The sequence below is a fragment of the Lupinus angustifolius genome, chromosome LG11 (genome assembly GCF_001865875.1).
Source record: "Lupinus angustifolius cultivar Tanjil chromosome LG11, LupAngTanjil_v1.0, whole genome shotgun sequence".
Taxonomy (NCBI): Eukaryota; Viridiplantae; Streptophyta; class Magnoliopsida; order Fabales; family Fabaceae; genus Lupinus; species Lupinus angustifolius.
In genome coordinates this window covers 1,027,855-1,043,163 of record NC_032019.1, presented here as the reverse complement: position 1 = coordinate 1,043,163, position 15,309 = coordinate 1,027,855, and the positions used below count along the sequence as shown (strand labels likewise).

The following is a 15,309-nucleotide window of genomic DNA, read 5'->3' as shown; positions in this document are numbered from 1 at the left end:
ACCCATCCATTATGTTCATAAATATTAGTTTTTGTTTTGTTACTACAACATGTATTTTTGGTGCTCTCCCTCACTAATAGTTAACTTCTTTTTAATGTGTAACTTACACTTTATATTTAATTGGATAAATCTATACCAAGTTCCAATATTAATCTATTGTTCTAATATAATGATATCAACAATTTATCACAATTAATGATTTAGATTGACATGTACTAAACAAAATCTACAATCCAAAATTTAAAGTGGATCTTGTGACTAAAAATACAAATGAAATAAAAGTAGAATTTAATAAAATAAAATATTAGTTAGATTATAATATATGTTAAATGTTAATTAACAACAAAATATTAAAGAATCAATTTTTTAGAATCATCATAATTTGATGCAATAAAGAATCTCATATATTTTTTTCTTCAAATTTGTTAATAGAAACTATTAGTTTCAATTAAGGAATACAAAAGGAATAAACTTACATTATCACCACAAAAATACATTTGCTTTTTTTGGTAGATCGAAAAACAAAATAGCAAACACAAAGAAAACTAGATTATATGAGAGAGAACTTAAGTAAGATAAAGTTGACAATGAAACAGAACAATGTCTCAGATCTTAAAGGTATCCGAAACATGAGATCTAAGTTTAGCCATAAAATTAACTACCTGATTAGCCTTACGACAACAAATTTGATCTTAACAATCCAGTCCGGAAATAACTAGATTACATTTGTTGATATACTAACCACATTATTCCTTAAAACAAAATTACATTTGTTAACATGTTAACCACATTATTCCTCAACACAAAATTACATCCTCTCTTTTAACACAAAATTACATCATCTCCTTTTTTTTAAAATCCATGACACTTTTAAATAAACTAGCCTTAGCCCTTTGCTAGGCTTTGACAGTTTATGAGTCTCCACACTTTTAATTTAATAATTTCATTATTATAGATGACTAAAGATATAAAAAATATATGCACTGATAATATATGAATTTTATATATTATCAGTCCATCATTCATCATTGATATTTAATTATTATTATCTCTTAAAAAAAATAAAAAATATGTATACAAATTTTATTACAATAAATGAAATATATTTAACTTTAAAGAGATTATAATACAAAATGAATCTAAATTATTAATAAAGATAAAATGAGATAATACAAATTATACACTTGGAATACTAATTTTCTTTTATAATAGTGTATGCATAAGAAAAAAAAGGTGGGAATAGAAAAAAAGAAAGAGAGCATATTATCCTATATACTATAAGAAGGTACATATCTGTTGTCTTACACTTTGTGCCATTCTATTTGTTATAGGTGTGTAATTGATTAAAAAAAATATATTTAAGTTAAAATTTAATTATTAAATATTTTCCTCATGACACATATAGTGACACAAACTGTAGGACAATAATTTGCTCCCACTATAAAACTATGAAAGATTTTGGGTTTAGGGTTTTATGGTGTATATATGTGGATATTAAAAAGGAGTGGCTAACAACACATAACATCTTTCAATTTTGTCTATAAGTCAAACCAACAACAAAAAAACAAAACTTTACAACTTCTTCTTCTTTCTTCTTCTTCTTTGTCTTCTTTATAAAAACCAAGGTGGTTTCTTTGTCTTCCTCTTCAACCCTGTTGTGTTCTCTTGTTTTTTTTATCAACATGAAGAAGAAACTAGATACTCGTTTCCCTGCTGTAAGTTCTTCTATCTTTTCTTATTCTGTATTCTATTATTCCTTGGAAGTTATTCTTGTTTGCTAATGTTTATTTGTATCATTGAGTTTGTCTTTGTTTCATTTGGGGTGTGTTATTTTGCTTCTGTAATTGTTGTCTATGGGTTCTCTTGGTTTTAGAATTTATGTTCTACTGTGTATACTTGTTTTGTATTGATACTATGCTCTAGAATTGTTCAAAATGATATCTTTTTACTCATTTTTTCTGTATTTATATGTCTACTATGTTTGTGTGATGATATCCATAAAAATGAAGAAAGTTCTTCCCTTCGTGCTTTGGTTTGATTGTGCAATATCAATTATCAATTTTTAGGACATGTTTTTTTGTATTGGAAAGCAGGGTTTGTTGAGTAGTGTGACAAGGGTTTCACCCCCCTCAAATTTGTCAAGAGTCTAGAAGCTTATATGTAGTTTTTTCCCATGAATATGCCCCCTTGAACAATGGTGATTATGTATTCTGATAGAATTGATTATCGACAGGCTCGGATTAAGAAAATTATGCAAGCGGACGAGGATGTTGGGAAGATTGCAATGGCTGTGCCCCTTCTAGTTTGTAAGAAGTCTTTTATGCTTAATATAGTTTTTTCTTTAACATGATCTTTTTTACATGTTTTTGAGAATTTATTAATATTCCAGTTTATGAGAACATGTGTTTTTGTTTTTGCAGCTAAAGCACTAGAGCTATTTCTGCAAGATTTATGTGATCAAACATACGATATAACTGTGAGGAAGGGTGCAAGGACGATGAATGCTATCCATTTGTAAGTGAAATGTATTTCAAGGCCGTAAAAGTAAATTATAGCTTTCTAGTTTCTTTCTTTTGGGTTGTTGAGTATGGTATTTATTAGAGCATGAAAGCTTCATTCTTATGATATTGTTTAGTGACTTAATCTCATTGTGTCTTCGTATTCTTCTATATAGTTACAATTCAAAGATGTATCAGATTAAACTCTCCTCTTGCTCTTATTACTCACACTCACAAAAAGGATTAGACATGTGAAAAGACATATTCAAAAGATCATGTGCTGTTTATTCTAGTGTTTCCTTCTCCTTGGATTTGCAGGAAGCAGTGTGTACAAACCTTTAATGTCTTTGATTTTCTGAAAGATATTGTCAGCAAGGTTCCTGATCTAGGTGGCTCCGTTGCTTCTGGTGACGATTCTGCTACAACCAAGAGGAGGTTTGTGCCTTGGTTTATACTCTTGCCACATGAAAAAAGTTTCTTATTGCTGACTTTTGTTTATTTTATATCAGGAAAGTGGCTGAAGATGGTGATAACGACAGCGACGAGGAGCAAAAGAGAAATAAAATGGTAATATATCTGTAGTTACTTCAAGTTTTTTCTAGTATGATTAAATCTATTGCTAAGTGACTAGATATGTGAACACTGCAACCATTTTGCAGTTTGCACACCTCTTTCAAGTTTATGGTGTTTGGTGGTGGTAAGAATATAAAATCTTCACTTTCACCCATTAAAAATGTTTCACTTGTAACTTGTGAATGGAGGTACCCTTAAAATTATCCCCGTTTCAACATAAACCTCACTACATGAAGAACCAAAAGCATTTGGTAAAAACTGTTGTTAAATGTTAATCGATCATATGCTGTAAAATCAGCACTAGTACTTAATGTGGACTTGCTAGCCAAGGGGTATATGGCACTATAAAGAACCACACAACTGCTTGATGTTGAATCATTTTTTTAAATCTTTGTGCAGCCAGAGCCTGGACATACTAGTGGCAGAGGAAGGGGCAGGGGCAGAGGTAGGGGTCGTGGCCGAGGAAGTCGAACAGTAGATCAAGAGATGGCTTCACACATCAAGTTTGAAGACGATTCTAATATATTGAACCAAAATGATAAGCATACTGGAAGCAATGAAAGCCTGGAAAATGTGCCAGAACCTGAAGAAGTTAAGCATAGTTTTCCGGCTAGCAAACCTGCTGAAACATGCATTCGAAACTTTGATTTAAATATGGAACCAGTTGAGAGCATGGATTCGTTAGATGTACCTACTCCAATCCCATCTAGTTCGCCTGGGAAATCAGTCTCCGAAGAGAAGCATGAGGAATACCCTGGATGGTCGTTGTCTGATATGGAAAAAATGGCCATCGATCCCATACAACTGGCCAACTTAAATAGAAATATAGATGAAGATAAGGAGGATTATGATGAAGAAATGTAGGTAGATCAATGAACATTGGTTTAGTTATGACTTGAGTAGAGTATTTAGGAGTTAGGACTAGTGTTATGAACAGATGATTAGTTGATGAAAATGTTCTCAGTCTTACTACCATAGTTTAGAGTAAAAAGTGCAGATAATTCAGAAATATTGAAGCTACTGTAACTTGCAAAGTTGTAGTCTTTGATGTAATCATTGCCTATGGTTGTGACAACTTGATTTTGCTATTTGCTTTGAAAAGTCATGTGTATTGACATGGTTCTTATGGTGGTGGCATGGCTGGGTTACCCACTAATATTCTTGTGCATGTAACCATATACTCTAATAAACTATCTTCCCATATTTTCTCATCAACATTTTGATCTTTAAGTCTCAATATAAGATTCTTAATGTATACATCAAAATGTAGAAGATATGAAAATGTGGCATTCAATGAGGGTAAACAATAGAATTAGGAATGAATATATTTGATAGAATGTTCAAGAAACTTTTTTTATAGAAAAAATGATAAAATCATATCTTTTGTAGTTTGAACTTGTGCGTAAGAGATCATTTAAAGTCTCATTAAGAATGATAGATCAATTAGTCAAATTTCTCGAGGCAAGAAAAATTACAAGCAATACCATTAAACATGATTTAGGATAAAATATTATATTGTTGTTGTACTCGATTCCACCAATACAACTACAACTTGATTATTGTTACATTTGACAATTACATAGAAGTAAAAACTATTTATATTTATCTTTTGTCTTTATAAATTATTAAGTAATTTGGTGTGACAAGGTGTGAATATGAGAGAGTCACTCCTTATATTATAATTGGTACCTTTTGTATGATATTTGATGTGTTGATTGTGGGGTGGGCTTGTTGTGGATTTGTGAAGAGTTTAGGGTTTGGGTGTGTGGCCCTCCGGGTTATTTGGCACTTGCATAACGCATCTAGTGATACAATGTTGATTGGCCTAATAAATGAAATTTTGATTGGCCTTAATAAATGTAGGATATATAAATTGAACGATCGGACAATGTTAGATTATTGATACAATGACCATCAATTAGTGTATAAGGCGTCATTAAATCATCTTCAAAGTTCGATTTCCGAAAGCAATACTTATTAGACTGGCAGCCACAAACTCGGGAAAATAAAAAGATTATTGAAATAATGAAAGTGATGAAAGAGAATAAAAGGTGTGTATTGGGCATCTGAGAATGTTAGAACAGAAATGGCTTCGGAAAAGGAATCCATGGAGAACAGAAACAAACCCTTTCTTTCACTTTACTCTAACTACCTTCGCAATCGTATCCATGCTTTCTCCATTTCTCATTTTCTCTCCAAAATCACTCTTCCTTTCAGATCAACCCAACGCCCCCATTCCTTCCCTCTTCCTTTACCTTCCAACTCCCTCGATTCTTCTCTGTAACTCTCTCTCTCTCTCTCTCTCTTCATTTACGATGTTCTAATTTTGATTATGCTGTTTTCTCCGTTTCAGGGTTGTGAGTAAGCCATCTAGCGTGCATTGTGTGTTAGAGGATATATTACAACATGTTTTCGCTGATTTGCATAGCATCCAAAAGAATCTACACTTTTGGCACTCCAGAGCTGAGGTTTTTTCTTCTTTTCTTCTTTCTTAATTACTCGCTTCGTTCTCGGAATTTCAAATAGTTCTATTTTGTTATCAATTTCCCATAATATGTGTATGAATCAATTACAAGTTTCTTAAACTGATTTTAAGGACTCAATTCATTGTTTTCATTATTGGAATTTACTAGTGAAATCTGGGTAACACCTAGTGTGGAAAAGATGGAAGAATCTCGTCTTAGGTAATTTGGACATATGTTGAAGGTACTGGTAGAGGCCCTGGTAAGCTGAGTAGATCAGATAGAGTGTAGTCTAGTTACTGGAGGCGGAGTGAGAATAACAAAAATAATAGGCTACACAATTAAGAAGGATTTAGATATGAATGGCTTGTCACTACGTTTGATTTATGATAGAGCATTATACGGTGGTCATTTGATCCATGTAACTGACCTCACCTAGTGAGAATAATGTTTGGTTGTTGTTGAATAGAGACCTGTTTAAATTTCCCCCAAAAGCTCGTAACCAACAGAGAACTTAATTATTTAACCTTTTGAAAGTGCATCTGTTCTGAAAATATTTATACTGTTTATTTGTTCCTTTATCCAGGGATCAGATGCTAGGAAAGCATATTTCATGGTTTTTGAGCGGGGTCCTAGGGCATTTATCAATGAAACTGCCAAGTTTTTGTTGCCTGGCGGTCCTGCTGAGGGTTATTCCATGAAGAATCTATATCAGTCTGCATCTGATCATATTAACGAGAGAGTTACTGTCTTGAATTGTTTAAGATGTTCGCTCGCAACATTCTTAGCTCAGGTTTGCTCATTTTTTTCTTTACATGGAGGCATTTGAAATTTTGAATATATGTGACATATATTTATGGTCTCTCTTGTAAATCATAAATTTGGAAGAATTGCTATCAGCATAACATTGTTACATGGCAGCCAATTTTACTGATATTACATCACATTTGTAACTTTTGATGTTCAGCTTTACATGGAAATTGATAAAATTGGAGCTGATCTAGTGACCGATCCCGAGAGTAAGCTTCCCTCATTGTTGGTTACAATTAATGAGCTATTCTCAACATTAGAAGCTTCAATTGGACATCTACATGCAATCCGTCAGGTTTAGACTTTAGACGAATAAAGCAGTTTTTCCTTTTTGCTTTTTTCTCTGTTTTCCTTTTTGTATATTACTCTTGTCTCTATTAGCAGTGGTTTGTTAATGTAAAATACACCGAAAAGTACATTTTCAAATTGTATTTAGCACATTGGTGTAGAGGGTGAGTTTGACGCAACTGTAAGGTTGTTGTTTAGTGACCATGAGGTCATAAGTTCAAATCCTGGAAACAACCTCTCCACTTGTGGGGGTAAGACTGCGTACATCTACCCTTCCCAGACCCCATTAAGTGGGAGCCTTGTGCACTAGTCTATCTTTTGTTATTATTTAGCATGGGTGCCCACTTCCAAAATAACCATTTCTTCTTGGAACCGGTAATTACTTTTCAGAGCGATTCTTCTGTTGATGGGAGCTATTCAATTCCTCTGCTGTTTGAGAGGCTGCCAGAAATAAATCAGGAAGGGTCCCAGTGGACAGATTGTGAAATCAAGGATGCTATTAGTTCTGTTTATCAAAATTTAAACAAGCTGGACTCTTATATATCTGTTCTTGTAAGAGTTTCTATCTTGTGTTCTCTTATTATATTCTGGTAGAGATGGCTACCAGAATTTTTACATGTATGCATATGTTTGTTGGAAAATTCATTGTATGGTGGAGCTCTTGTGATGACCTTAGGCTTGTAGTGCCTTCATTTTATGCTGCTCGGTGAGCTCTCGTGATAGGGATGGCCTTTTAATATTGAAGACTGAGATGATACATCTTGAAACACATTTTTCAGTGGCATCAATTACTTCATGTAACTTGTATAAATGCGGGGATTATAAAAAAGGGATCACATGTTCATAATTAATAATTCAATTTCCAGCAGCTCCATCCATTAGTATTAGCATTGTTTATTTGCCTTATTTTAATTTTAAAAGTGAAGACTTTTTATTTAGTTGTAAATAATAACATGAAAAGATGAGATATCCAATGTCAACATCTTCCATTATTCCAGAAAATAAAGCTCAAGCCACAATCATGATGTTATCCTTTAATTACACTTATGCTAACCTTGTCTGTTATCTTAGTAATTCTGTTTCTGGCTGGCGACTTCAATTGAGCAATAGTTTCTAAATGGCTAACATACCAACCTATGATTAAAAGAATATGCATACTTTTTACCTTGCAATTTATAGTCTTGATTGTCTAACATCAAGTTGAATTTCTATAATATACCTCAGCTTGGCAGCTGTTAGGCTATTTGAATCCCTTTATGCTCTGTCCTTTACCCCAAGAATCCTTGGGTCTTCCTTAATGACTTTTTGAAACGGACAACATTGACTATCTTGAACCTATAGCTAGAGCTTTTCCAACTTCCGCATGTATATGTTGGATTTAATCATTTCTGGACGTTCCCAAATTGAACAGTTAATCAATTTGTTTGGATAATACAGACTGGTGTCAGTTGGCCTATGTTGGTTGGTTTACTTATAGCAACTTCAACAAAATTTAAGACACATTTTTATGGTTTTGTTTTGTTTCAGGTTACAAAGCATAAAAAACCAAGGAAAATAACTCAATATTGGATCCGCTATACATGTGGTGCAGTTGGTCTGTCTGCTTGTTCCGTTTGGCTTTTACGGCATAGTAGTTTGACGGGAAGTTCTGATCTTGATAATTGGGTTCAGGAAGCTAAGGACTCAACAGTTGGCTTCTTTAAGGATCACGTAGAGCAACCGGTACATTTCTTTTTTATGTACTAATGTTACATTCTTTTCCCTTTCTCCCCAGTCCATGAGAACAAGCTCTTCGAAAAAATAAAGGGGCTTGAAATCAAGATATCTTTAGGATGTTGGCGACTGTTATTCAATGTTTTGATCATCCTTTTGCTTTTAATCTATTGATGATCACTATTAACAAAGTAATCATCCTAAAGGACTTTGTTCTATGAATTTTTTAACAGTGCACCTTATGTATTGATTTTGAGTTTAAAATTGGTGCCAAATTGAAACATGAAATAAGGCTTGATATTTTATAGTGAATATACTGAATAGGCTAGAGTCCATTAGGTAGATACGGTTGAAGTTTCCAAGAAAAAAAGAAAAATCCCTGGAACAATATTTAATACTTCGAAAGTGTTTTTCTTGTTTTAAATTAGTAAGCCTAGAGTATTTCTATTCTATTTAATATCCTAATACTAATTATTCTACTATAATTGTCTTAAAACCACCAATTGTGTCATAATAATATCTTTTTCAGTAATCCCTATAAAAATTACAAGATAGACATGAAGTTTTTATGGTGCTATCAAGCCCCCATGTTCACCAAACATCGTAATATGTAATTTTGAATATATACTGATATAACCACTATCCAGCTTTTGTCCATCAGAGATGAACTCTTTGAGACATTCAGGAAGAGGCATCAGGGTATTATGGACCATGAAGAGGTGCAGTTGACCTCTGACTCATTGCACAGGTTATTGATCAAATTCATTGTCATTCCTTTTCTCCATCTGACTAGTAACCTATATGCAACAAAAAGTGTACACAATATTGTTTTACATAACTGTTGAGATTTCTGTATTATGTTGTTAATCTAGTCACTGTATAATTAATAATTTATTGTGACAATAGTTCTGTTACTGTGGTAGTATTGTTCTTTGTAATATAAATTATTGATTTTTTCAACTGAAGCAAGAACTTTCAAATATTAAAAATATTGTTAAAGAAAATGATGTTATACCATGCTTCCATTAAAATTGCACTGAACCGTCTGTGAAGCTCCTAGCTAGTGATGGTTTGTTGGTAGGATTAGGACCAGGATAGTTATGCCTGTAAAACTTTCAGAACATGAGATGTGAATATTCCTGATGAGTTGGATGTAGTTCCTTCACCTTGAAAGTTGAAACTGCTCCATACTTGAGATTTAAAAAAGAAGAATGCATTTGTCTGTAAAAGCTACTCTTTTGAAGAAGCAAAATTAAGTTTCATATTTAAGTTGCACCAGTGAATGCAGGATGCTAATTTTTCTGATCCTACCTTGATAATTTTAAAATGTCTGTTACTTACCGTGATAATTTTAAGATGTCTGTTTTTCATACTTCTTATATCATAAATGGAAATATAGTCAGTATTTGTTACCAGCCAGTCTTAGAAGAATCTTGGGCTTTTGGAGATAACTACCCTTCACACTACCAATTTGTTCTTTTATATGCTTACACGGAAGGCTGGAATTTACCTAAAAGGGTTGACTGACAGTTGCTCATTTACTCGATATTTGTAAGAGAAAAACAAGGTAGATAGAGAAACTAGAAACTGAGAATCTCTGGATATGAGATCGTGATTTCTATTATTGAATTCTCAATTGATTACAGAAGAGGGAAAGAATATTTATAGAACTGTAATACATCTGTCATCTATCTGACATGAGCTGGCACTTCAACCAACCCAAACCGCAGTATTCATCAACTTAACAGACTGTTTAACTAACTTTACATACTTACAACTAAGTCTACTTGAGTCTATTCTCTAATGATAATTAAAGACATTATATGGATATTGCTTCTCAGTAACTCTTCTTTGAAACTCTGTACAGAATGTTGTTGGCTTTCAGTGAGCAGACGAAGGGCCAGAAACTCCCAGAGAATGCCTCAGATCATGAAATGATTGAGATTGTCATGGATAGGTGAGTTAGGCTTTCCTTTGCTTGTAATTGAAACATTTCACTTCAAAACCATGTCAAAATATGCAGGAAGGGTAATAGTTAAGGTGACTTGTACATTGCTTTGTCAGTGAGCAAGTTTTACTGACTTTATAACTATAGGATTCATTATATGTTAATGTTAGCAAAAGCTTGGTTGTTTTCTGAATTATGGATAGTAATAAAATAGGTCTCCATGCCAATTATTTTTTGGGGACTAGGAAGTGGGTGAACTAATTGTATAAATAAACAGTATAACTATAGTATCCAAAAGAGCCATTGACACATTTGGTTCAGCAAGCTATTAGAAGTTACATCTAAAGAAAAAGTGCTCTCCAGATGTTGGTCACATAAGGAGCACATAATGTTTATATCCACGAACATGCAAATTCTATCATTAGTCTGCAGGCTTTGTTGAATCATAAGCCACCACATGACAGTGTTTTGGAATGTTAACTTATTCCAAACCAACCTGTACTATCGAAACTCCTCTTGGTTGCCATGTATCTATTTGTATCCACTTGCTATTGAGTATACAACAACAACAACCAAACCTTTATCCACTTGCTATTATGTATGCCCCATCATTTCTTCCTTTCCAATTGCCATTCTCAAACTCTGGTGCAAGTTGATTCTTGACTTTATTAACTGTCTTCTTGTGCCATCTGGACTCTATTGGAGGAATATGTTGCCAAAAGTGTCCCCCTTTCAGATAAATCCCATCCATCTACCTCACCCAGAGAGCTTCTTTGCTATTGGTATTTGCTAAAGTCCACACATGTTTCCCCAAAGTTGCAGTGTTCCATGCCCTGCAATTCTGGGTACCAATACCACCTTTTGACCTGTCCTTGCAAACATTATGTCAACCATTTAGAGTTTAATATCTACATGCAACAATAAGGCTGCTTGCTTTGTGACATGGAGGTCATCAGGTGAACAACCTTTTCCCTTGCGAGGGTAAGACTACGTACATCTACCCTCCCTAAACTCCACTGAGTGAGAACCTCATGCATTGGGGCCTTTTTTATCAGTTTTATCCCATAGGAACGCTCTACAATTTCTTTTATGGCCCCCCTGAGGAAGCATGAAAACAGTTGCCAACTAAGTATGAAGTGTAAGAAGGATTCAATTGACCAGTTGGCACCTTCCCATATATGATAAGCTCCTTGTTGTCCATCTCTTTATCCTCCCAGTCACTATAACAATTAAGATTTGGAAATCTGATCTAGATCATTTCCTAGCAGATGTTGACAAGCCTAGATATTTCATAGGGAGCTGACCCCTTTGAAAACCTGTCTCATTCAAAATTGCCTGCTGCTCATCTGTCTTAACTCCAGTTAGGTAAATATCTGACTTACTTTGGTTAGCATATAAGCTAGTGGCCTCTGAGAATGATTGGAAATCCTTAGTTAAGATCTTAACTTTCTCCACCTGATTTTGCAAAATAGCAATTGATCATCCGCAAAGGCCAGAATTGTAAGAGCAATCACCATGCAGTAAGTGTGAAACCTGAATTTAGGATTCTTAGTAGCAATCCTCAACCCTCTGTAAGCATCTCCATAACCAGTACAAACAAAAGAGGATAGATAGGGTCTCCTTTCCTCACCCCCTATTACTTTTGAAGAATCCAATAAGTTCCCCATTGCTTGCCAAGGAGAAAGTAGGAGTCCTGATACAAATCATGATCCAGCCAATAAACTTTGTAGGAAACTCAAGTGTGACAAGCATGTTGTCAATGAAGTGCCAATCTACTGTGTCATAGGCCTTCTTAATGTCTATTTTCATCATACATCTAGGAGATTTGTTCTTTCTTCCACACAATCTTAATATCTCTTGACTGATGAAAATATTCTGAACATTGACCTACCTTAAACAAAGGCAGTTTGATTTTCACAGACAAGGGTTGGTAGGACATTTTTCACTCTGACAAATTAACTGAGATGCCCTTGTACAAGACATTGCAGCAAGCAATGGGCCTAATTTTTGTAGCACAAGAGCATTTTTAATTTTAGGAATTAGTGTTAGGATGGTTGCATTTAACTGCTTGAGAGTTTTCCCATTCCTTAGAAATTCTTGTATAGCATAACAAACATTATCCCTATTGATACTCCAATCAGATCTATAAAAAATGTCCCATAGCCATCTGGCCTGGGGATTTTAACTCTTTGGAATGAGCATATTGCCTGTTTGCACTCCTCATTGGTGAATGGTTCAATCAATTTTATTTGATATTCAATGCTGAGAACTGGCCCAGGGCTTCAAAGTGATTGCTTACTTCCTCATGGGATGTTATCCACCGCCTTGCTCGTCCATTATGGATCTTTGTTTCTTCTATAATTAGTGAATAATTTACTTTAAGTGTAGTGGTCTAATTTTTCTAGTATAAGTGTAGGTATGAGAAGGAACTCGCACATCCTATTCAAAACCTTCTCAGTGGAGAGCTGGCCAGGGCCTTGCTTATTCAGGTTATGTAGTTCATATGTAATATGTGATATCTAGTTAAGTTGTTAATCATTATGTTAACATCACTATTCACTGTTACAGGTTCAAAAGCTCAAACTGGATACTGAGACGTGAGTTTTACAAATTTGACCATCTAAGCGAATATTTATTTTTGTTACTCAAGATGCTATTTTGATCAGGGCAATGCTTGAGCTGAACCAAATTCTACGTGCAAATGAAATCAATTTTGCTATTCTGGCTGCTTTACCTGCCTTCTTTCTCTCTCTTTTACTCATGATGTTCGTACGTGCATGGTTCAAACAGGCGAGTTTTTCCTTGTCTTGTTTGGTTTGAACAGAATCATGAACTTGTAACTCAGGATTTCAGATGCCATATTGTAGTTCTCAGCTGTAGGGAAGCTTTAAGCTTATATGCATTCTGAATTGAATTATATATGTTTTCTGGGCTGACATCCCATGCCGTGAAGTAACATGGGGACAATATTGTTGGAAGGGAGAGCATATGCTTGCAAGTTACAGCATATATATCACTTCGCTTGGGTAATTGCAAAATTACAACCTCTTCATTCCGTTGACCCCTGGTTCAACTTTTGGAGTATTGGCTACTCTTAGAACTTGTTTATATTGGATAATGGAGTAGCTCTTACATTGACTTTTTCTAGCCACTTATGTCTTAACTATGATATGACTAAATGTGGTTGAAATGGTGTTTGTCTGGAAGATTGGTGATTTTCCTTGTCTATTGGTGTTGTACATGGCCACGTACACCTTTTTAATTGTTTTATTTTGGTCCTTTTGATTGGATTTGGACAAATTGTATCAGCACTGCCACCTTTATTTTTTTTCTTTTAAAAAGAGGAGAAATATTTGGTTATCCACTGTACTTTTAAAGTCTACATGTTAAACTTATCTGACATCCTGGTTGTGGTAAATCAGGATACAAAAGCTGAGGGAAGAGGTAGAATTGCTCGGATTCAGAGGAGGCTACTTGTCGTAGAAGTTGAGAAAAGGGTTATGCAGTACCAAAATTACATTGAGCAAGGATTGGTAAGAAGCTAACCTGATGGTTAATTTTATTTGGCCCTCCCCAAAATGAAGCTTCAAGTCAATAGAACACATCATTTTCAGAGGAATGCTTATTATGAGAGTTAGAGTTGAAAGAAAAATAAAATTCATACCATTGAATGCTTATAAATGTTTACATGTTCCTTACAGGAGAAAGATGCACAATGTATGTTTGGATTGGTACTCTATAGCCTGGATCGCCTATATCATTCTGTGAAGAGACATGCAGAAGCTTCCGGAGAGTGGCAATGGTTAGTTTCTCTCTCTCTCTCTCACACACAGACTCTCATCTATAGATATCTGGACAATATTTCTGTATATGCATTTATATTTATATCCACTTGCTGTGTCAGCATGTGAGAAAGGTGAATACTATGAAATATGAATGTTGACATTGCTAATTCAACAATGTTATGAACAGTTTACGACAGGACATAATTGATTTGGCTAGGCCTGGTCTACAAACTGCATACAAGCTCACTGTAACGTCACGCATGGAGAGGGTCTATGACTGCTTGCTTCCATCTTTGAAGCGCCGATAACAGATTTCGGTTAATTTTTGTTCTTAATGCAATTTTTTGGTACTCTGAAACCCAATTTTGTTGTGGGTGATAGCTACTGCGTACACATTCCTTATCTATGGTTGACATGTACACGAGTCAAGGATTTGAATAGAGGGGACCTTGGCACAAAACTTGGTGTTGATGACCTGTAATCGCGTATTCTCATGTTCGAGCCAGCCATGTTATCGGTCTCCGGCATATGCAAGATTGGTTTGCCTACTATATTCCCTGCATAGTGGGTGTAGATTTCCTGCATAGAGAGCTTTATAGCATCATGCTATGCATTTTAGGAGGAATTTGAATAAATTCTTTACATGGTTAAATGTATCATAAATATGACTAGGTAGCATCATGCCCACATGTTCCAATAAAGATGGACAAATTACATTGATTACAAGTTACATTTGCTAAGGTTACAAAAAAGAAACAAATGTGAATAAATTTGTGGTGAGACTAATCTTTAATATTCGAATTATTGAAATCGTAAATCCTTTATTATTTTATTGACTAGGTGTTTACAGAATAACAAAATAAAGTTTGTATGATACTGTAGATTTCAAAACCTTTATATTTGGTAGTTTTCTATGAATGGTTTATAAGATTATTCATTTTTCAAAGATATATTTTTTAACTGGCGAATTATTTTAAGCTTGTCATTTATTAAAAGTCAAACATAGTTAGGTGGAAAAAGGCTATGTAAAGAGGGGTTAAGAATATATTAGCTTCTTGATATGATAAATAAAATTTAAAAGAAACATTTAACTTTTAGAAACAAATTTGTACCGTTTAAACTTTAAAGTCTAGTTCTCAGATAGCTAACCTAGGTAACATTTAGAACCAGTGTTGGATCAATTTCTAGTTGCAAGAATGGTTAGATCAAGTTCCAACCATAAGAAAATGTCC

The 15,309-nt window shown here is 34.3% G+C and overlaps 2 protein-coding genes across 3 annotated transcripts; both read left to right on the top strand.

Annotated features, from left to right (window-relative positions):
- Positions 1,552–4,256, top strand: LOC109360001 (dr1-associated corepressor-like). The gene is made up of 6 exons (XM_019604735.1): positions 1,552–1,715; positions 2,234–2,306; positions 2,421–2,514; positions 2,817–2,933; positions 3,008–3,065; positions 3,471–4,256. The coding sequence occupies exons 1-6, from the start codon at positions 1,683–1,685 to the stop codon at positions 3,933–3,935; spliced, it is 840 nt and encodes a 279-aa protein (XP_019460280.1). The 5' UTR covers positions 1,552–1,682; the 3' UTR covers positions 3,936–4,256.
- On the top strand, positions 5,101–14,740 carry LOC109359994 (protein DGS1, mitochondrial). Of its 2 annotated transcripts, XR_002109090.1 has the most exons (15): positions 5,101–5,351; positions 5,425–5,539; positions 6,120–6,326; positions 6,501–6,638; positions 7,022–7,183; positions 8,159–8,353; positions 8,992–9,092; positions 10,212–10,301; positions 12,709–12,781; positions 12,861–12,889; positions 12,959–13,082; positions 13,715–13,825; positions 13,994–14,094; positions 14,265–14,547; positions 14,581–14,740. XR_002109090.1 is itself a non-coding variant. In XM_019604715.1 (14 exons), the coding sequence occupies exons 1-14, from the start codon at positions 5,158–5,160 to the stop codon at positions 14,383–14,385; spliced, it is 1,761 nt and encodes a 586-aa protein (XP_019460260.1). In that variant the 5' UTR covers positions 5,101–5,157; the 3' UTR covers positions 14,386–14,740. The 2 variants fall into 2 exon arrangements, 1 of the variants encoding a protein (XP_019460260.1); XM_019604715.1 differs by having other exon boundaries at positions 14,265–14,740.

What these genes read in the sequence shown, in the direction of transcription:
- LOC109359994 (XM_019604715.1), top strand. Translation starts at nt 5,158, where the DNA reads ATGGCTTCGGAAAAGGAATCCATGGAGAACAGAAACAAACCCTTTCTT. An exon ending in ATCTACATGCAATCCGTCAG is followed by an intron (nt 6,639 to 7,021) that starts GTTTAGACTTTA and finishes ATTACTTTTCAG; the next exon opens with AGCGATTCTTCTGTTGATGG. An exon ending in TACGTGCATGGTTCAAACAG is followed by an intron (nt 13,083 to 13,714) that starts GCGAGTTTTTCC and finishes GTGGTAAATCAG; the next exon opens with GATACAAAAGCTGAGGGAAG.
- LOC109360001 (XM_019604735.1), top strand. Translation starts at nt 1,683, where the DNA reads ATGAAGAAGAAACTAGATACTCGTTTCCCTGCT. An exon ending in TAGATACTCGTTTCCCTGCT is followed by an intron (nt 1,716 to 2,233) that starts GTAAGTTCTTCT and finishes GATTATCGACAG; the next exon opens with GCTCGGATTAAGAAAATTAT. An exon ending in GGCTGTGCCCCTTCTAGTTT is followed by an intron (nt 2,307 to 2,420) that starts GTAAGAAGTCTT and finishes TTGTTTTTGCAG; the next exon opens with CTAAAGCACTAGAGCTATTT.